Source organism: Anopheles ziemanni, chromosome 3 (genome assembly GCF_943734765.1).
Source record: "Anopheles ziemanni chromosome 3, idAnoZiCoDA_A2_x.2, whole genome shotgun sequence".
Lineage (NCBI taxonomy): Eukaryota > Metazoa > Arthropoda > Insecta > Diptera > Culicidae > Anopheles > Anopheles ziemanni.
In genome coordinates, this window is record NC_080706.1 from 35,428,688 (window position 1) to 35,451,654 (window position 22,967).

Below are 22,967 nucleotides of genomic sequence, written 5' to 3' on the forward strand. Positions count from 1 at the left end.
GCGACCTCCACTGTCCACACAAAGTCCGGCCGGGAATAAAATGTATTTCGGGGGTGGTGAAAACTGGACGACCACTTGACACACGTGTGTGCGTTAAAAATTGACAACCGCTAAAACAGGTCGTGACACGGTAATGATGCGCGAGAAAGGCGAAAAACAACTAACGAAAAGCATCCAGCTCTCGCCTCCGGCTATGGCGCCTGATTAGGCGATCCCGAAAGCTCCACGCGCGCACACGGATGAAAGAATACAGTTCGATTTGATCGCGACCGGGGCCAGGCGATGGCAAAGGGGGAAGGGGCTTGCGTTTGGTGGGAACCAGCGCGGAGGCTGCACGAAGCACAAAGTCTACCCTCGCGATAACGCGCGACGCACATTCGGTGCGGCCGGTGGTCGGAATTAGACTGAACTATCAACAACATGAGCGCGAGGCTCGAAGCACTCGTTTCCGAACGGCTGTACGACGAGGCATTGCGAGTGGAGTTGAACGCCGGGGGAAGCGGGGACATCCAGTGGGGAGATCGTGGAGATCGCAGCGAGCGGAGGGACGATCGACGGTGACGCTGATCGGCGGTTTTGCCTCGCACGCAAGCCAACGATTATCAGTGATACGAGAAGACGGCGCGCTTGTGAGGCTGTGTGTGGGAAACTGTCGCGATCTGACGTCGATAGTAGGCCTTGTTGTGACAGGGGGGGATCGCGAGTGTTCGTTTCCACGGTGCGTGTGCCCCCACAACTACGTTTGCACGTTGGCGCGCGGGTCACGCTTGTGTGAGTATCGCGCAAAACACGCCGGAATGCGACCGCGAAAGCTTCAAACCCTTCGCGGTTCGCCGGGACGCTTCTGTGCGGACAGATCTTTCTTCGAACAAACGATCAATCACACGCGCGATATGTCACGAGGGAAATTTCCATTTCGTACCAAGTCACAAATCGATGGCCATTTTCGGGTCACTTTTGACCGACTGAAATATTATTTTAGACTTCGTGAAGTCGATCTTAATTGTTTATTTTTGGGTGGCTAAAAATCTAGAGGTAGGGAGGTACAATTTGTTTCTCCAAATTTATTATAAATAACTTTCATACAACCGGATTCCGAAAAGGGATGTTTTTCAATGAATACCAAAGAGTAAAAAGAGACCATCTAAAAACATTATTTTCCATTGTTTCTGTGCTGCATTTCTAGAACATGTTTAAATAACATATTTTTACGTCACACTAAATCTAACACGTATGTTTCGTTTATGAAAAAAAGCCTAATTATAAAACATTTAATAATAAAGAATATTGGAGCTTTGGAAACTTTCAATTATTTAGATATTCCTATTTTTGTTGTAGAACAAGAAAAAGTAATCGCCCATAAGAAAATGTCATACAAAAAATCCATCTCAATTTTTATAGGATTTACCCACAAATTAAAATTAAAAAGGTTTACGGCTCGCGATTTTGGTTTCCTTTTAATCATCTGGCCCTTTTTACGAAGTGTATGTCGACCCCAGTTTCAGATCATATTTTTCATTTTTATCTTTCAACGTGTGCCACTACTACCAAGCCTTGTTTAAAACAGTTTTAATATCAAAAACACACAAAAAAATTCGATCAAATTAAACAGGAGAAGATATTGAATAGACTAATGCACTACTACATCGCCGTTTTGGACATTATAATTATAAACACGATAAGTTCTACGCACAAACAACGAAAATGTTCATTTGTTGTTGCTTTACCGTCGATTCTCAACCAGAATGATTGGATGATTCACATGGCTAAAACCATGTTGAGAGGCGTAATAAAATCAACACATTTAACGCCAAACACGTTAATGAGCCCAGACGTGTAAAGTACCGTGACGTGCTGTGTAGGGTTGAATGGAATGGTTGAAATTCGAAAAAAGCTTACGTTATTTTCAGCCCGGTGCCAATTTTGGGTCGCACAACAACATGCCTGCGCTTGGTTCGCGCGAGAAAAGCAATGCAACCGAAAGCGACGCATATGACCGTTGCGAATGGCAACGACATGCAATTCGCTACCATCGTTCGCTGAGATAAGTGCGCATACGCGCAGCTCGTACAATGCAGCAATAAAATAAATTATCTTCGTTAAATATTTTAATTTATTCATTCATAGCTTCGTGCTGGCACGGTGATTGCGTTGTCGACCGATCCAGCCTCCAAATGCAATTCTCTATCTTGTTCACTTTCTCTCTCTCTTTCTCTCTATGTCTCTTTGTTTCTTTCTTTTCAACTCTCTACGTCCCTCTTTATTACATCCGGAGACGAGTGCACTATTTCGGAACCAAAGGAGGAAGTTACTGCAGCAACTCAGGTATGAATTCTAAACTCAATAAGATAAGTCAAGTGTTGGAAATAACTTTAATCTCCTCACTGTATGAACATGATCTGGAAAATATTTTTGGAGCGAAATCTAACCTTACCCTACGGCAGCAAAATTACAACAAAATTGAGCGTTTCAAATGTTTAAAGAGAGGATTGCTTATTGTATTGAGAAGTGTTTATTATTTCTACCCACAATAAATCGGCCCAGGTTTAAATTAATAAAAATATCAATTTGGCAAATAACACTGATAGACCCCAGGAACACATTATTAAAAGCTTAGGGTGTTTTAGAGATGATTCCGTTTCATTAGTTTAGAAACAATTGATCTTCATAGTAAAGAAAGAAAATGGATGGAAACATTTTCCGAATCATTTGCGTCAATGCTGCCAAACGAATGTAAAACAAAACAGCAACGACTATGAAATAGAGCGAATCGCCGATCAAATAATGCTCGCGGAGTAGGTAAAGAAGGCCACTTAATAATCAGGTCCGATCGATGCTACGCCAGGAGGAAGTGCGTCAATGACGGCTGTATTTGGTGCGAAAATTGTACATTTTCTTCATTTCTTCTTTTTCGTTTCAAAGCATTCAAAGGCTAAAATTTAAAATGTACATGCTTGCTTCATCGAATGGTCTGCTAACTTTCTTGTTCTTTCTGTTAACAACACTAAAGCAGAAAAAATGTATTTATTGCCACAACAAAATAAATTCAAGGAAGGGGGTAATCAGGTGATGATAAAGGTTTTCTTCTTAACTTCCTTTTTAAATAAACTGTTGGGAAGAGAGGTGATGAATCCTCGATTGGCATTCAACACTGAAACAGTCAATTTGCTTATATTTGTTTTAACCGTTAATTTGAATGGTAAATGAACCGGTTTCTTTTAGCGGTTGCAGGACCGGTTCAGGAAACAATTCGTAGCATACCTTTAGGCGCTTGGAAATGTTAGGCATTCGTTTTGTGTGCTGCAACATACGGATTTAAAAACGGGCTTATTTCAACGATTTATATTGCAAAAACGAAGAACTCTAACCCCTTTCTTTCGAAAATAACAGCAAGAGTAGCATTGTATGCGTTCATATAAATTTGTTATTGTTTAAATTGGATCCGTTATGGATAAAACAGCAAACCAAGCTTGTTCATACTGTCTACTTTACCGCGGAGTGTACACAAAGGATGTTGTGAGACACAGAACTTAGCAGATGTGGATTTTTCAATATTCTGACACATGTATAGAAAATCTTCAATCGGTTCAGCGGTCTCCAGCTTGAACCTGGTTCCGGCCACGGACCGTGCTGCGGTAAAACGGAAAAAGTGGCTGAATTATTCCGTCCATGAAATAGAAGGTAGGTCAAATACCTTTAAAGGCTAGTGAAATAGTTAAGACACACTTAAACTCAGAGCTCTAAATAACTTTAATGTCTTGTATTATGAACTATTGTGGCCATATCAATATGCCTTATCAACGATCAGGGAATGCCAAAGTCGCTGTTCTTTTGACATAAGAAGTAGATTACAGTGTTATGGACAAATTTGGCTAAAGTATAATATATACAACTATCGCTAGAGGAGATGAATCGTATGATGATCTCCATTAGTATTAATTAAACATATTTTGATAATACTTAAATGTAAAATCTTTTCCAATAATTCTCGTTACGAAGCAGTAGCTTGCCGCGAAGGAAGGACTAAAATCGCCTATTTGATCTGTTAAACATTTTATAAATTTGTTTGATATTTGATTGATAAGATTGTTATACCGTGGCAAAACGAAAGAACTTTATTTGCGGAACTAATATGATGTAAGTATATGTAAATAAAAATGAAGTATATTGAATACTTTGTCATCCCATCCTTTAGTTGCGGCACTAAATTGATGCTGTGTTCTTCCAATGCCTACCTTTTTGATGCCACTCGCGGTTTCCTTCGGACCAATAGTGTACAGGTCGACAATGCCGAGCAGACAGTCGTCACAGTGGCACACATCTTCGCCCAAAATGAGCGACCCTAGCGAACCGATGCTGCTGCTCGAGTCCATCGAATCCGTCCGGATGAGCCGCGATCCGCCTGGACCGGTCTGCTGCGACGCCGCTTCGATCTTCTTTGCCAGCAGCGCCTCCATGAGCGACCGCGGCCGCGTGTTATTCGATGTGAACAGCGACATACTGAATATCGATGGTCCGAAACGCCGTTTAGCCTATTTCCTAACACTAGAGCCACAGCAGCACTGATTGGGGAGTGTTTGCTTTTTCTTTTCACGACACTTTTTCACACCAAACGCACACGTACACATACACATAGGAACGAAAGCTCACTGCTGTTCACTGGAAAGCTCGCAGATCCTGGCTCCCTGCTGCGTGCCACCGCCGCCGTTAATCAGTTCGATTTCTCCCGTCGACAAGCGCTACGGCGTTCGGTCGAGCGGAAGCGGATAACCAGCACGAGCCCATAAAAATACTGCCCATGGAGCGCACATCACAAGCAATTAATTAAATTGTAATCGTTTGGCATGGCTGCGTAATTAACGCTTCAGTCATCGGGTTCCGCCAACGGTCGTCAATCGGCGGCAGTGCGTAATTGCGGTGCGTATCCTAGAGGGCGGAAGAAAGGCGGAAGATGAAGGAGTAAGCCCGGGAAGGGATTGATCCGAAAGGGTAGCGACGCACGATTCCAGAGGACTTCTTTATGGGCGGCTGGACAAAGGCCTTCGGTCGGAAGTGGAACGCTCGACGAGAAATCCAACAAGAAATACCCAACACATTTACTACCCAAAAAGCTACTGCAGTAGAAATTTCGGAAACAGCGCGTTTCAAATGCAGATGCAGCCACAGATTGAGCGAAAAATAATTGCTTTGCCGTAGGGATTATCACGTCATCGGGAAGCCGCGGCGGTGCGGTTGTCACTTTAAATGTCACCGTTGCCGCCGGTTGTTATCTGTATCATCTGTTTGCATGTATCTCTTCGCCCACTGTTTGGGGTCGCTTCTCCGTAATATGAAACCTTTGGTAGCCAGCCGAATTCGGGTGTGGCCCGGCCGATCGTTCGGGAGCGATAAGTACTTTCAATTAAACATCGAGATTCGTGGTCAACAATCGTTCAAAGCCTTCAAATCTTAAATCAAAATGATGAATACTCCTCGCAGCTTTGAAATGGCGTCGCTTTTAAACAAAACTCGGAAAAAACTATACTAAAGCAGCTGTTCTGCGCAGTCTAAGAATATTTAAATAGTATCTTTGATTTCGGAATTATTTACAAACATCGTTCGTTTGAAGGATTATGTTGTAAAATAACCATTATCAACGAAAGCAATGGGATAACCAAGATACAATTGTTGTAAAGTAAGCATTACTATTTTCCAATTCATAAATTGAAATGATTGAATTATCATCTACACAATTATATGATTTTAAATGAAGGCTAGAATTTTGACCGAGAAATAAAATGGTAGCAAGACGGTTGTTAGAAGTTTTGTTAAAAGACAAATAAAAAAATATAAAAGACAAATAAACAATATTTTACGTTATACATGACATGAACGTTTCGTTAGTTAGCATGTTCGTTATAAAAAAAGATTAAACAACTGCAAAGATCCTACTGATCACATTCGATCAAAAACCGCGAAAACAATGTTGGCAACAGTAATTGGTACCAGTGTGTGTTTTTCCCCTTTAATTTTTGAACCGATGTAAACACACCGTTTTATTGCATCAACTGCTAGACTGGTTTCGAGTAAGTATCGAGCCGTTGCTTTTGGCGCTTACTTGCCACAAGTCTGGCCAGCACATTTCTTTCCTACACACTGTACAGCGAGCGCTTATTGTCATTGAACACGCCTTTTTTACGGCGCCGGAGCGGAAATAAACAAAACGCAATCACACGTCAACACCACACCAGGTGACCGTTTCAGGCGAAATGTGCAAATTGGCTGCAAATTTCCACGCCGCATTTACGGTCGAAAGTCAAACGAAACTTAACAAGCTGCATTGGCGTCGGCGTCGTTACTGTCTGAACCGTCTGTTGACTCATAAAAAAATGGTTTGAGACTTATATAGGTATAACCCCAAACTCGCACGAAGGCAATATTTATTGATCGTTTTTTGTTCCTTGAGTCCAAGAAATCAAGATTTCCTCGATGGGACTCCTAAGGCTCTACAAGTCATTCACTGTTATGATCTCCACTAAATTGCTCATCATAAAACCGATCACATCATAAACCACTTCACCAATTGATGGAAGGAAACGTTTACGAGAGGTGAAAGAGCAACAGTTTGATGTACGAACATTTTTGTGGCATTCAATGGGGGGAAATAAAGATAAACTCTGAGAAGAAATTTTTGAAATAATTTAATTTTTTTAAATGTTTACTTGTTAAATCTTAGCTAGTCTCTTAATCGTTTATTCATAGTTAACCTTTGAAATCGCATAATCCTGGTCCAATCAACTAGCCTGCTTGTATTGCCTATAATAAAGTCCCCCTAGGGCAAGCGCAGTTTAAAATTCACCCAATTTCAGCGCTAAGCGGCTTATTAAAGCATAACCGGACCTTAATCATTCCAAAAACAAAAGCGAAACAAATGCTAAACACCCAAACCCATCGAATATGCTCTGCCTTCGAGCGGGAATTCTTTGCCGCTTTGGCACCGAGGCCGGAAGGTGAAAGTATTCAAATAAAAAAGTAATCATCCAACGAAACCGCACCATTTCGCCTTCGGCGCCGACAAACAGAAGCATCGGCAACCACATTGAATGCCCTTTGGTTTAGCATGCTTTTTTACGTAATGATGCATTAACGTGAGTCTCAGATTTGATTCCAACAAAAACTAACCGGTCTCTATAAACTATTTTTACAGATCGATTATGTTGTACCACCGTGAATGTGAAAGCATGACTAGGATGAATGATTGGTAGATTATAGATATTTTTTTTAACCATCGATGCTGTGAGCTTATCTTTTATCTGTAATTAACCTTTTGTGTAGTTTGGTTTCTTTCTTGTTTTATTCAACTCAATTCTACGCTATCCAATCAAAATTTAGCATAGCTGATCCTTCTTGAAAATCTACATAGGCAGTATCATAAACGTGTCAACTCAAATCGACAGTGACAGCTTAAAACCTTGTTAACACTTTCCGCAAGCCTTTCTTCGCACATCAAACGAGTGCCGTGGTTTTGACGGAAAATAAATAAACATAAAAATGATTTCCACCGTGGCGAACTATCAGATTCAATCGATTCCGAAAGCCCGGCGGTAAACGCCCGCCGGTCACAACACTAACACCGCGCCAACAAACAACGACAGTAGCCAGATCCTTTCAAAACGTTTGACAACTTGACAGTAAATTAGCAAAAGCATTTTAAGAAACCACGATGCCCAAAGTGAGGGCCTGCGCCGGGGATGGGAAACGCAGAAACGAACTCAACCCGTATCGCCTGTCCGTTGGCCACATGGGAGTGGACCACATCTAAGTGTGAGAACTTCCATCTATCTTCCCCGCCATCGGGTGACGCACGGAAGCTGCGGACAAACGTAACGGCAATCCCCGGGGAGGACAAACTCGTTTCCCTTCCGAGCCGGGGACGTGTGGAGAGGATGAAACCGCGGTATGGATTAAGGTGCGAGATGCCGTTTGCGCACCGGTCCGAGCAAACAACTGCCGCCCCATGTGTGTGACAGATGGTGTGAAACGTTATCGCAAACAAAATGGACGCTTCCGTCCGCCGGTTCGGGGTTCGGGTCCGGTCCGGGTCCCGGTTGCGACACTTAAGAGCCTTTCGCTGCTCACGCACGGAGGCCGCTTGTCATATTTGCATAAATTGATCGATTCCGCACGGGTTCGCATGTGCGCCGGTCGTCATCGATTGACGGCCTCCTATTCGGAGGACCAATCCGGACCCTAATCCCAAAGCAAATCTCAAACTGGTCCGAAGAAGAGATCGCATACGAAATCGCCAACGAAAGCTTGTATCCAATCGTCGCACGGCCGATACATATTTAATTAATGATTAACCACGGCCCCATGCGCGTAACGGTAGCTGAAGCGGGGTCTTCACGGGCCCCAAATCCTGTTTATTGGTCCCCGGCCGACAATTGATAGCGTGATAAGTAAATATTGAATCTCCGACAAACAGACTCCGGCTCGGGCAGACATCGCTAAGTGATGGCGTTAAGCTGCGGATGATGTTTGGCGAACGAACGGTTTGTGCGCTTGGAGCTCGTTCGGTAACGGAAAAGTAGACATGTTGACGATGGACAATCCTTTCTACCTCATAATGCACTGATAGCGTCGAATGAGTGCGGCTATCGCTACTTGAACGGTTAAACCAAATCAAGTCAATAGCAGACAGCTTGAGGCTTTGAGAAAAAGCTCCGTTCTTTGAATGGTAAGGAAAATAAACTCCTGCGTTGGTGATATTTTCTCACAGTTTATGGCTTCTTTCAACCCTTTGAATGCTTGTGAGCGTCATTGCTTCACACCACAAGCTTTGTTGTTTGGCTGTTTTTGGGAAATTTGTGTTTACTAACTATGGAGAGTTGGTCAATCAATCCAAACAGTCTATATCAACTTATAGCATTTTAATATTGCTTAGCTTCAATTGGTTTGAAAATATGCAATTTAATTTTTGAACTTTTTAAACATATTTCATTGTCAAATCCACATAAAACCGCAGGAAAACATACACATGACATGAAACGTTGAGACAAATGATGAAACTTTAAAAATGATACGTATCATGCATGAATGTGCTAAACATTCTCGCTGTAACAGTGTCAACCCAATGAAAACATTCGGTCGTAATGCCAAACTTGAAAAATGTCAATAAATGCTGATTTGACGATCAATGATTTCTACTAAAAGTTTGGTAGCATTAGAACACGTTTTGAATATACGAATCAGTCCAGCTCTGCTACAGCACTTTCGTCGTAGTATGGAGTAAGTTTAAAGTTATATCGCAAAACATAGTACTACTTACAACAAATTAGCCCAATTTAATATATGATTTTGAAATCAACAACTAACGTTTATTACTGGTTAGCCAACAAAGTTGAATCGTAATCTAGTTATCAATAAAGAGCAAAATGTTGCGAGTATGTGGTAGTATGTGGTAACGATTTATATTGTTATGCTATTTCTAATTCAAAATATTGATTGGAAATGTCACAAGTGCATAAGTGCTTTTCTCACGTCATTTTCTTCGTTCAATGGCCAGTATACTGATGGCCATTATTTTATATTACAAAATATAAAAACAAGTACTTCTACTTAACATTAAGCAAAGCTATCATTAATCAACATCACAAAGAAATGTCACAGGACTTTGCTGCATGACAACCCGTTGCTTTCCCCAAAAATGTATGCGGCCTAAATCCTGCATTGCCGTGATTAACATAGTGTTCCTTGGTTGTGATAAAGAATGCTCAGGATAGCAAAACTTGCCAAGTTCCTTGTCGACACAACGAAACCACATAGTAGTACGCTGGCTCCAAAACCAACGATTTGGCGAGGCGAGAAATCCCGTGTACTGGCAAGGATCCCCAGTCTGGTGACGATAAGGGAATGATTTATGTGCAATCGGCTTAAGGAAGGTGTAAAGCGACGGATAAACTGTGATCCTGATGTATTCAACTGGTTCAATAATCACCTGTCTTGCCCGGAGTTGTTATGGTAGCTCTCTTAAGCTCCTGCACCTTTCGCCATCCACCGATGGAGCAATGGTGCTCCAAAAAAGAGTAAACACCAAGTTCGACATGTGTCTCGGCCGCTATTCGCTGGAGGCCTTGTGGTGTTTACGAACGTCCCGTTGGTGAGACACCCCAGCTACATTACTTGTTGTATGGTTTTAATTTACTTCTTCCCCGGGAACGTGCTTATGTTCCCGGAGATGTCGTTTTTTTTCTACACCCCGCACAAATGCGTTTCTCATGTAGTTTGTGGTGTTTTTGCGATTGGATGGCGGGCGCCTCGACATGGGACCATCGCGCGTCTATCACGAGTAGCCGTTGTAGAACACTCCTAACATCCAGCAAGAACATCAGTTTACATCATGTTCGATAGGAATGATTGAAGCGAGACTGAACGGTATACCGTTTGCCGCCTGCATGGAAGCAAACATGAGAATGTGTACAAGAGAGATTAAATCATACTCATAGCTTTATGTCATACTCATAATAGCTGAGATTTTGTTTGATGGAGGATTAAAATTTACTTTTAACTTCAAATATGTATGGGTACATTTCATATTACTCTTCCAAATATATTCATATATAAAATAAACATATCTATAGTAAAAGGATATAAGTATGGAGTACCGAGAAAAAATTGTCCACCGTCCGGAACCCTTAGGGAAACCAATGAAGGATGCATTTTTATCGATGTTATGATGCTTGTCATGTTGCACTTATCTTATCGGGAATCTACACCCGATGCCAACAGGACCTGCCCACAAGAAATGACGAAGCAAAAGAAGATGTCGAGTGGACAGGCAGTATGTGAAAAAAAAAGAAATAACAAGAGCAATCTATTAATCATATCAATTTCTTGCATCCTAGAAAGATGATAGACCGCGCTATCTTCGCCGATCGGTGTTTTATTATCAGGCGAATGATAATAATTATTTATAATTACCCCTTTTACCGGGCCCCTTGGTAGCAAGTAGTTGGGTACTTGAGGGAAGACAAGTAGTTTGTTGCCCATCCCCTTGCGCCGCTAATATCACGGACACAATAAAGTTGTATCAATGACAAGATATGACCAAAGGGTTGCGGCCGCTGGCTTGATGTTATGTCGTCCGTTTCTTAGTGCATCCCTTGTGGATGAATTAATTTCTAGTGTTGTCTGTATTATAGAGCAGTAGGGGTAGCACACCCAGACTATGATTAAGCCCTCTAGCACCTTGTCACAACTGCAGGGAGGAGTTTTTCTCTGGCTCGTTATGGCTTATCACACCGATCTGATTCTCGGTAGGTAATTTAAAGCCAGCCGTGATGCAGGTGTGATATCGCAGAAAAACATAAATCTGCGTTTACAAACAGCTTGGAGGTGGCTAACTCAACTCCACTTGCAGCCCGTTGAAGTCCATAAAAATGCGCAGCTCATAAAACATACATTAAGGTACGCCAACAACTTGACTCTCGTGAGTTTAACGATGAGCTTGTTGAAAGGCTGTTGCAACACGTCACTAGGGAAATGGCAAATCGATACTTTTTCAGAAATCATTTCATCATCGATCATCAATCGTTGCTACCAAGGCCCAAGGCGAGTTGTCCTACAAACGATCCGCTCCTAGTCTACAGCATTTCTTTGGATGGATCGTGAGAAGATTCCATTTACTCAACCTCGCAGCAAACCGGCATTGCATCGTCTCCATTCCCAACATTACCATTTGAAACGAGCCTATTCGGAAGGCATTTGGAGAATTCCATGAGGCTGATCGGATCGACGCGTCGAACTTGCAGCTCCGAAGAGGCTGTGGATGGCTGAGGTATGATGGCTTGATGATACTGATGGTCATTGCGAAGTCAGGCCGCTTTCAGTCGTGATGGCCCGCTCGAGTGTGGGGTAACGATTAACTTCCACTAACTCTCTGCGAAGCTGAAAGACGTACTCGGTACCGGGACGCGGAATACCGTTCGCGACGAGAGGAAAATTCATAATGAAACGCGACGATTCAGAACATCCAAACGGAACACACCGTACGCAGGCAACTCATGGACGCCCCGCCTGCGGTAGAGAGGATGGGGGCAAGGTTTTGCGATGCACAGGAATCCTCCAAGGTGTGGCGTCAACTTCATCGATACAACGGCGCGTGACAGCGTAATCGTTTGGCACCAAGTTCGTTGCCCACGGAGATGCACATTTCGCATACCGATATCGTTTTTTTTTTATCGTGAAGTTCTGCATTAATCCAGCCTCCATCCAATTGCGATTCATCTCGAGAGCAGCACGCCGTTTTGAGCGGATGATCGAGCACAAATGGAGTGTGGTTGTCTTATCTTAATCTATCGGTCCAAGAACGGACATGGTGGAAAGAAAGCGCATGGAGCACTCAAACGTTGCCAGCTATATCCGATTGCCGAAGATAACTCGCGGAGAATAACAGATGGCACCCTCTTGTGCGTCACAGGTCTTTGCCACACATCGGATAGTATACATATAAAGGCTACATATGACGCGCTGCAGGCCGGTGTTTGCAAGTCTTTCTTCATTAAATCGCATCTTGCGCACACTGAATAATTCATCGGCAAACATAAGCTGGCGTTGCAGTTGCGCCACGCTTGATGTAAATGGTTCGCGTAACGGAGAACTTCTTATCAGTGTGGCTGCCAGATTGAGCAGGGCCTGAAGGAATCTTCATTTGAACCTTATGACGCTTCGGAACATGACAATCAAATACAATGTAGAAATGTTTCGCGTCTTCTATAATTGTCAACATGAGATAGTGAAATGTTAAGTAGAAATTGTAAGACATCCACATCGTTTTAAACTACGAAAAATCTGGTTTAGAATCTTTTGAAAGAGATCCCGAAGCTAGAGAATGAGATTAAATGTACTGTAAATTAAGAACCATATACTATACTTCTTCTTCGTCTTCTTCTTCTTCTGCGAGGATTTACCCCAGCACGGCTTTTGAATCCAGCTTCCTGGACCTTCGTAACCTGGAGACATGGACCTCTATTGAGTTAAGGACCGGCTATTAAGGCCATATGTCCTGTTACATTTTGACTGCCACCATGCGGTCGGAATAACCTTACTTGTCGCTAACCTATTTCTGGAACCTCGTACACTGCTAACGATCCGCACTAGTGCGCAGTTTTGCGGCTGGAACCCTCTATCTCGATGGAGGTACAACATTACTTTAATATAATAATACACATGTTGAAGACTCCTCACTTCAAAATAAGCAGTTGGGATGGGTATGATTAGCTAAAAATGACAAATAACCCAAAGGTATTTAAGATTTTAAAAACAGAAACACCGTTTGCAAACTCAAAAATGAAATTAAAATATTAAAATTTAGACTTTCAAAAAACGTGAGATAAACAAGCAAACGCTTTTTTGTAAAAAGTAAACGAAGAAACTCGTACTTCGAAAAAAACTCCAATAACATAAGTGTAATTAAATGAAATCTGAGTTTTATTTGAACGAAACCAATGCATTCCCACGCTTCGGATTACAGTTTGCTTGAGTAAACAAAATGTCCTCTCATGTTTTGTTTGCGGTCTGCAATCAATCGACCCACTGAGCCGTACTACTGCATCCATAACAAATTGCCAGCATTATCCGGCCGATCGCAAATGGTTTGTCCACACGTACATGCACGAGAAAATTATAACATCTGCACAAACAACATCCCCATACGCGCCCGCATCGCCAGCCGTGTCTCGTCGCGCGCGGTGCCGTGCAGTGAAATGCAATAAATATTCCATTGCAAACAACGATTTGCCCATAATTTGTTCGCAACTCACAAGCACGGATGCACCCCGCGGGACGCGCGCCGGCTTTCGACCCATTACCGTGGCCTCCAACACCACGATGAACTACTCTGCCCCCGTTACCCTCCCCTGCTCAACCTTTCTCCCACTCACGCTTGCGCGGTCGTATTTTAAATTAACTCGTTTATTTAAACTTAATTGACTGATGTAATTTACGGCCCTCGCGCTCACGTGACGATCGGGCCTCGGGAGTGATCGTCGGGCGCGCGAAAGTTGCTCTCGAAACTGCAAACACATCGGTTCGGTGCGTGTTCCCGGGTGGGATGGGTTCGCCCGGATGGGGTGAAGGGACCCAGTATTCCTTCCCCCGTTCTGCCGCGTAAAACAAAAAAAAACGATCCCAAGGAAGGGTCGCTTGGAAGGTTCGCGGTTTGGGACTAGGACAATCGCGAAATCTACGGCACGAAACATTACGCTCACTTATGACAAAATCGCTATCAGATGCGATCCATTGCGAGACCCGATGTCCTTTTCGGACAAGGTTTTGGGTTTTCCTTCTTTTTTTCTGCTCCCGCTAGTAGAAGTTTGGAAATTTAACACGCTCTTGTGTACTGTTCCCATTTTTTAAATTCCTGTTTCTCCTCTTTTGCGCCTCAAACATTGAAGCATTTATTCCGGTTTTGCTTCAACGGGCGATTGTTCCGCCACCTGTTACAGTGATAAAAATTAATATGAACACGCTGAGCTGCAATTGTTTATCGATGTCGATAAATTTCATCGGTACACCTAGTGAGCTGTGAAAATGTCGTTTATGGTTTCAAATAAAATTGGCCCCCGAGCCCGTAATGAAATGGCGCATCGTAAACCTCTGCGTTCCCTGCGTGCACGTTGTCCCCGCCGTGTCACGTCCTGTTCTCCACCTTTGGTAGAATACATCAACGGGTCTGGTTTGCCGGTTTCGTCAACCGGGCAGCCACATCGGCCATAATTTCGTCGGCCGCCAGCAAACCCCGCGAATATGATGAATCGTTACACGGTGAGTGCGCCGTACGGAACCGAAAATAAATCAACCTGTCTCAAAAATCCGGCTCAGACGCCCGGAGCCCGGAGCGATCCCAATGCGGTTTGGGCGGTAGAATGTCTTGATTATCATATTAAGCGGAAAACGAACCGACCAAACGGTCACGTATCGGACCTGCAGCGGGTCGGAATGCCCTTTTAAAGACATTACGGCCGGTTGTTGTCGTTGCCGCGAACATGGTCCCGGACACGACCGTGTGGCACAAGCCCCCCCAGAGGAATTTCGGCCCCGGCGAGTCGGTGGGCCGGTGAGCAGAACGCATTCTGACACCAAGCAGGCGATGCAAGGACCAACGAAACAAAACGAACGGCATTGTTGGACCGGCCGAGGCCGAGGAAGAATAAAATTATTAATATATACGTATATATAACGAAATTATGAACATTTTGTGCAGTTCCATCATAATTTACGACCATCATTACGCATTCCGGCGAAATTTGATCGGTGCGTTTTGAATCGCCTTTTCGCAAAGGGCCGAATTTGGGTTTATGATCCCTGGTCAACTTTTGCGCGCCCACGAAAAAGGCCCCCCCCCCCCCATAAAAATCAAAGAAGACGAAGCAGGCCATTCCCGATGGTTAAGAATTTCCCCCGTTTCCCAGCGCCAAGGGAGCCACAAAATTATCGCCCGCCACTCGCTGTTTGTTCCGTGCGCTGACGCAGTTCGGAGGAACGTTTTAAATGTTGTAGTTTTTTTTGTCGTCTTTGTTTCGTAAGTACGTGAAAAACATCGATAAATTATAAATTCTTCGAACCAAGTTGAAGCAGCGTTTCGATCGCGCGTGAGATCGAAGGTTAAAAACTGCAGCCGAATCATCATCGGTGCATCAATCATGCACGTGGATGCACTGGATCGCTGTCTCCGAATGCCAGCGCCGGCTGAAGTTTCCGCACAACTTGAAGCGTCACACACCGGACGGACGGATTCGGTGGAACCCATTAATATACAGCAGGAGTGTAGCCTAATGAAAAGTACGTACGACGCTGGGAAACAGGAATGCAGCAACAGACTGTTTTCTTGTTTTTCTTCAGTGTGCGTCGAAATCCCGACTGACCCACTATCCCGGCCGGAACTGCTAACTGCACCAAAAGCCTCAGCCTCGATGGTACTCGACCGTCTTCGGCGTAAAGTGAATGGAGCCGTCAAGCGATCGGCCAGTCGAACGCGGTGAAAATCACTGTTGACAGCTGCAAAATGTCAAATTCATCAAAAAGCCATTAATCAACGCCGAACACCGACCGGCGAAGGTGGCGGAGGTGGTGCCGGTGGCGACGGGTACACGATACGGTTCGTGGTCCGATCGTACGGCAACGATCGATATACGCTCGTGCTCCGGTATCAGAGCACGGCATCGAAGAGAAAAGGGTCCGCAGTGTCGAAATAAAGTGGATTATCGTCGCAACGAATGTAGAGGGAAAAGTACAATGTCGGGCACGTAATGTACCCAAGAGAAAAAAATCCTTGCCGGAACACAACAAACAAAGTCGAGTAATCTGTTTTGAAGGACCAGAGCTCCAGTTACAAAGTATGGCTTAAGTTGGTTGGAATCACTCATATCTTTCACTGCCGAAACAAGGAGTTTAAACAATGCTTGTATGGTTAACTGATCCTTTTTATTACTATCATTCTTCAACAGCACAATTTTTAAGAGAATAACAAAACGAGTCACACCCAACGTTTCTTGATATCCTTTCCATCATATCGTTTTACGTCGGTCTTCATGAATCAAATGCTTTGAAGCATTTTTATCCTTTTAAATACATTTTAAACTGAGATAACAATAATTAATCTTTTTGTTTACTTTCGAGATATGATAAAGTTTCCTCGTACCTACGTGGATTATGTAAACAAGTGAAGCTTTTTTCTATATTGCTTTATTGCTATTTACTTACATATTGGTAATACAAACAAATCGCATAACTTTCATTATTTGCTTAAATTCACACAAACAAGCTATAAATTTACAAATGTAGGTTATTACTTGCAAATTTCATACTTTTATTCAACAATCAAAATTTGAGTGGTTTCAAAATTATTTTACTACAGAAAAAAAGAAAGAGGAAAAAGACCAGAAAAGTTTTTTACCAAAATTTTAGATAAATATTTAATTTATACTGCAATTTTTTGTAAAATAAAGGCATTTATTCATTTTTGTTAAATGCGCTAATGATCCACATTATCTAACTTATTTTCACAATCCAAATTTCATGGTTATTCGCTACTTATTTGAACACACAACGAAAGAAAAAAGTATGTAATAACTCCTACATGCAATTTTTCTCCTTCATCTGTTTGATATAACTCAATATCTCAATCAGAAGCCCATATCATCTACACACAAAAATCATTCAATTTTCTCCAAACCCTCTCGTATATGTTCACCGTTTAAATACGAAATTACCCCCCTTGGAGGCACTGTTAATACCGAACGTGAATAAATCAATAAACATTCCGGTAAATGAAGGATCGTAAAAGAATTAATTTGGGGTGTTTATCGTTCTGTAAACTGCTTCGCTAACTGCTGCCGTAAGTGGTCAATCGATGCGAAAAAAGTAAGTTGTCATTCCATTTGTATTGATTGATGCGACGAATGTCGTAGGCTGATAGTATTGTGACGAAGAGGAGAGGAAAGGGGAGGGGAGGGGAGGGTAGGAGAGGGAGCCAGCTTCATCCGTATCGAAAAGGAAACATTCGACAAGATACAGAAAGTGACGTTTTACGAATGTATTCATTCGTCAAATCGGCGTTCAAACTTTATTTAATCATTTTTGCCATCTCGGCCCTTCGATCCGATGGAAAAATTCGTCGAGAAGAAAATGGCAACGGCACGAGCGCAAAATAATGGACGGTATAAAACGTTAATCGTTGCACAACAATTTGGTGTAGTGCAGTTGCGACTGTTTTCAGCTGTATATTGCATCGTTGACGGTCCTTGAGTTTTCTTGTGTCCTGGTTTTTGGTTCCGAACTCTCATACTACGTTAGGAAAAACATATATCGATCAATCAACCGTGTGTCTTGGCCTCAGCGTGTCGTTTTCTGGGGAGAAAAATAGAAAGAGTTGATAGTGTCGACTATTTACGAGTCTGATCGATCGATTTCGTGAACTTTGTAATTGATCTATTAAAGAGACCGTTTAGCAAACCAATAAATAAAGGCAAGTTCCTCGCTTGCATCAATCAAAAAAAATTCTTTCAACCGTTTGGTAAAATCGTCACTTCCAGATCTCTTGATATAAAAAGCTCGCTCCAAAACGACGCAGTTACGACCTGGGGATGCAGTGAATTCCGTTGTCCAAACGCTTTTGCCGAAAAGCGACGTCAACCCCAGCGTTCGACCGCATCACTGGATGACCAAATTAGGATTAAATAAGTGCACAAATGGCCGCTAAAAAGGGGTGAACCTTTAGCCGCGGTTCGGTGTGACCCAAAATGGGTGCGAAAAGGATCATTCCGTGGCGATGGCGGGATTCGTGGTTCGCGCCGGCAGGATGGACGAGCTGAACGTAGCGAGATAAAAAAAAACGAAAAGCACAAACGTATAAAACTACCTCGACGGTCGTAGACATTCGTCTGCCCGCTCGGTCACCAAAATGGTAATTAGCGGCTTTGGGAAAGTCGTTTAGTTTTAATTCTCTGCCGGTTTACTGTGTTCTCGCTGACGTTTTTTTTTTTTCGTTGTTTCCTTTTCGCCCCGAATTGGCGTTGCTTCCTCCTATCGCCAATTCAACGCTTGACGCACGCGACGAATCGCGCTCCACCAGGCACGACAGGCGCCACGATCGTAAACGTTCCCATGCGCCGGACCGGTATGGGATGTCAGGTTTTTAATTGATGCCGCCGAATTAAGAGTGCCAAAAGCCCATTTCGGCACCACATTAATAGTCCCACTCCGGCAGCAAGGGCTTATCAGGTGTGAGCAATTATTCGGCAAATTACAGCACCAGAGTGCGCCTGAAGGCGTTCGCGGTCGTCATCATCATCAGCCACTAGCAGCAGCAAGGCTAGCCTTCGGAATAGCCGGTATCTATGATGGGCAGTATACCTACGACTCCATCGTTGCGGGCACCCCAAAGCCAGCCCACTCGAGCCAGCCGACGAAGTACCGAAGCGTGGCCGAATATGGGCATTCCTGAAATTAAGCCTAAATCAAAGTCCATCCATTAGCCGGATCTCTTGGCAGTGCGTGTCCCATGCAACGGCAGGGAATTAGCGTGTCAGTTATATCGCCGCTGCAGCGGGCTCCCTCTCGGCTGTCATTTTGCATAGCCGTCATGGTACTTGTCTGCACACGGGACGGGCGGCTTACCGAACGAGCAGTTGACAAGTGCCGTAGGGTCTTAGAAGATCCTTTGCATCGGTACGGTGCGCTATGATTCGGGTGGGCAGCAAACGTTACGTCCTCACTCGTCATTATATGACTGTCAGTCACCATTTTAGCGTAACCGCATCGTATGGCTATTCGGGGTCACACTCCTCACCACCGAACTATAGGGATCCAATCCTCACCAGATATTACAATTGTGCATAATTTATCCCGTGACCCATGAGATGAGGTGTGATGAAACCACCTATTCCACCGGCACGCCGCGTACGTATTTGCATCCACCGAATTCGTCAGCCATCGAATTGCGCTACGATCAATCACGCTCCCTTCTCCGGACGGGGCGAAATCGGGGCCTTTCGGATTCGACCGCGACCGAAAGGAAGCATATTAAGGGCAGGTTGATGGGGAAGGGGCTGCTGGCGCTGCTGCAACCAGTTCATTCAAGGGGACGAGGGGAGAATGGGGTGATTATTAAGAAGGGACTAAAAAAACGTTACAAAATCAATCTCAAGCATTTGTCGAACGGTCGGTTGGCATCGGTGGTGTTGCTCCTTTTTTTTAGCTTCTTTTAAATCTGGTCTTCTGCAGCCTAGTTTGAGCGGTTGAATACGTCCCAAACCCCTGACGTATCACCCGGCGACCGCCCGCAATCTGTTGGGACGCCCTTGGAGGTATCGGAGTCTCACGACAACCACAACGGCCACGCATCGGCAACATCGGCGAAGAACTCGGGCTTCGCCACGCTTCGTTATGCTCAGGATTTATGATCAACGCTGATCACGCGCTATTACGCTCCGTCTCACCTCGAACCCACCCGTCTACCCTGCCGTACCCGCTTTTGGGGACAGTGTTTTGGGTTTCAGGAGTGTCCCTTGGTCCCGGTGGTGGTTCGGCGTATCTCACGCTTTCGCTCGATGCGTCGCTCGGGCGCGTATGTTATGAATGACCAGGTTTGGGCCAAATGGTTCGGTTCGAGTTTGCCGGATTATGGTGCACGCCAATCTTTGATATCCAACGGTAACTATAGCGAACTATCGAGAAATAGACCAAAACAACACTTGTTTTTGTATTTATGGCTACCAATTGAACCAATTCAGAAAGAAGAAATAAATACTTTTAGTCCAAATGTGTTTCGATTAATACACCTCTTTGTTACAGAAAATTCTAGAACACATAGTTCACCACAACAGCATCAAATTGTTCGTCTACACAAAGTCCAAAAATGCATTTAGCAAATGTTTAACATATACTCATTAATGTGAGCCCCTGCTGTATCATCTCCATAACAAAACCTCCACGAACTACCATCGCCCGGCCGACTTAGGCACGACTTTGTCCTTGTGTTTGTTTTCCATCCGCCATTATGTTCTTGAACCGCGCATAGGAGTCAATCTTACACATTTTGGCAGCACACGGAAACCACTTGGTCCCATTTTCGGGTTACTCATTGCGCAGTGACGCACTCACCCGATTGTTTGTTACGCTTTTGTTATGCTAACACCGGGGGGAAAAGGGTGCCTCGAGAGCGACAGCGAGGAGTGAACTGAGGGTCGGAGGGTTTAGATCTTCGGGCTCCACAAGAGGTCGGGATGTTGCGGAACACAAAGTCTCACCAGATACAAGGCAGTCTTTTCCAGTCTTTGCAAACAATGAGCTGCGTCGTAGTCACAGTCGGGAGACTAGTTAGTTGTGTCTCTAGTTGGTCCGCCCTGAAAAAAGGGTTTCAGCATTTGAATGGGACCTTTTGTGCGCGTCGGGTTTTAAGGTGCTGCGTGAGATGCGAAATCTACAGTAACTGGCATCTAGAAGAGATGTTAATAAAACCAATGCGATTGTGTCTCGACGCCAAGGAATGAGGTTTTTGAAGACTAGCAAACATTGGCGTTATTTATTTCCAAAACAATTACCATATCAAAAAATGATCCAGTAAAACTTTACATAATTTTTTAGAAACGCTTCTTACCTTGAACTAAAAAAAAAATATCTACCGAAAATACCAAAAGTGGTAAATCAGTATTACGCGGTTCCCGTAGATTAACTGACATTTTAAACAACATATAATTGCGAAATTGTCATGTAGCATAAAGTTTAGAACGAACGCAATCACAAGCCTCTTTGAAACATTAAAATTCTCGGTGACTCAGTGAAAAACCTGCATTTACAAATAAACTTTGGAATAGCTAGCCTAGGCATTTATTTTCCTGCTTATAAAATATGGTGTTACTGCATTCCAAATGTGAATATTGGCAAATTCAAGAGTGTGTAAAGCCTTGATCATATTTGCCTTTTATTCGCTATGTATAAAAATACGTAGAAAAATAAGTTATAAAATATCGATTTGTTCATCTTTTGATACTGATTTCCCTCGATTTGAGTATCGCCACAGCATCAGTTGGAAAACTCAAACAACATAAATGTTTTAATTGGTATCTCATGCGTGAAGGTGACGCTCCAACACACATTTTGTCAAGCATTTGCTAATATGAACCTGAAACATGATAGCACTCAAAACTGTGAGATCGTTCTACGACCGGATAGCATTAGATGACGTCCGTACATACATCTGAGCACGAAAGGTACGAAAGACTGCCTGTGATTCAATAGGACAGCACCACATGAACGCATACAAAGCGTCCCTAATGAGCGCCGCACCATCCAACCATCTTACGGCGACCGCGCAAGACGCATAAGTTGGCAAAATGGAAGGCAATGGAGGAATGAGGCACGTAAGGCGAAGAATAAGTATGAGAAAGAAAAACCTAGGTGCTGCACCACCTTTTTCTAGCACCACACGCATATGCAGCGCGCCCGGCAGGCATGTCAACAATTTGTAGCATTCATCATCGGCCTGTTTTAGGAATCTCTCGATCGTGTGTAGCGTGCAGTCGGATCCGCACCGGGACCGCATTCTCCGCCAGCCACACACACAACACGGCACGGCACGCCACGGAACACCACTACATTACCGCCGGTGAGGATCAAAATCAATCAGAGGGAGAAAAAACTGGTTGATATGTTTCATAAATGTAAATTGATTATTACGATCACACACGATCGACAGGTTCAAATAAAGACGCTATATCGAATGCGCGATTGCATTGCTTGCTTGTGGCAGTCGGGTGAGGAACGGTGGGGACTGGAGACGATGGATGGATGGAGTGGACACGGTGAGAATGATGAAGCAGGACGCCCGCTCAGCCACGGGTTGGGTTATCGGCGTTTGGACCCTTCGCGCGGGAGAAAGCACCTCGTAGGACCCGACCCTGTCCGGACTGAGCACACTAGCACGCACGCACACGTACAAACCGACGGCTAATCACTAAATCTGTTTCAATTTGTCCGCCGTTACGTCACGGCGGAGGTGCAGTTGCCAGCTGCCGCACACAGCACTGAAACCGACCGAGGCACAGTCATGGCGGCGCAGCGATCCCGGTCAAACTGTTACAATTTAATCGGACGTCGATCGGGCACCGTTGGGGAACCTGAGGCTGAAGCCAGAGAACAACCAGCGGGAAAGAAACAAACGAAGAGTCAACAAGCACCAACGAAAAATGCCGCATCCTCATAGCCATTGCGGCAGGATGGATCGATCGAAATGAGAGAAACGACCATAATGGAAACACGACGCACCACACAACAGGGCGCATAAGGGTCAGCGTACCCAAAACAAACGATTCTCGAACGTCACACACCGCGAACACGGTTTGCTGTGCACAATCACACGATACACTGGACCGCAAAGTGCTGCCGAAATCCGATCAACGAACGCGAAATCACCTCAATACTGGGCGACA

The 22,967-nt window shown here is 44.0% G+C and overlaps 1 protein-coding gene across 1 annotated transcript in view; it reads right to left on the reverse strand.

Annotated features, from left to right (window-relative positions):
• Window positions 1-22,967, reverse strand: part of LOC131289475 (inositol-trisphosphate 3-kinase A-like) — a 35,982-nt gene extending 13,015 nt beyond the window's left edge. Inside the window, exons 1-2 of the mRNA XM_058318742.1 lie at window positions 22,835-22,967; window positions 4,236-4,926 (exon numbers count right to left, since the gene is read on the reverse strand). Of these exons, the coding sequence (XP_058174725.1) occupies window positions 4,236-4,499 (264 nt within the window). The 5' untranslated portion in view covers window positions 4,500-4,926; window positions 22,835-22,967. The remainder of the gene's footprint in view (window positions 1-4,235; window positions 4,927-22,834) is intronic.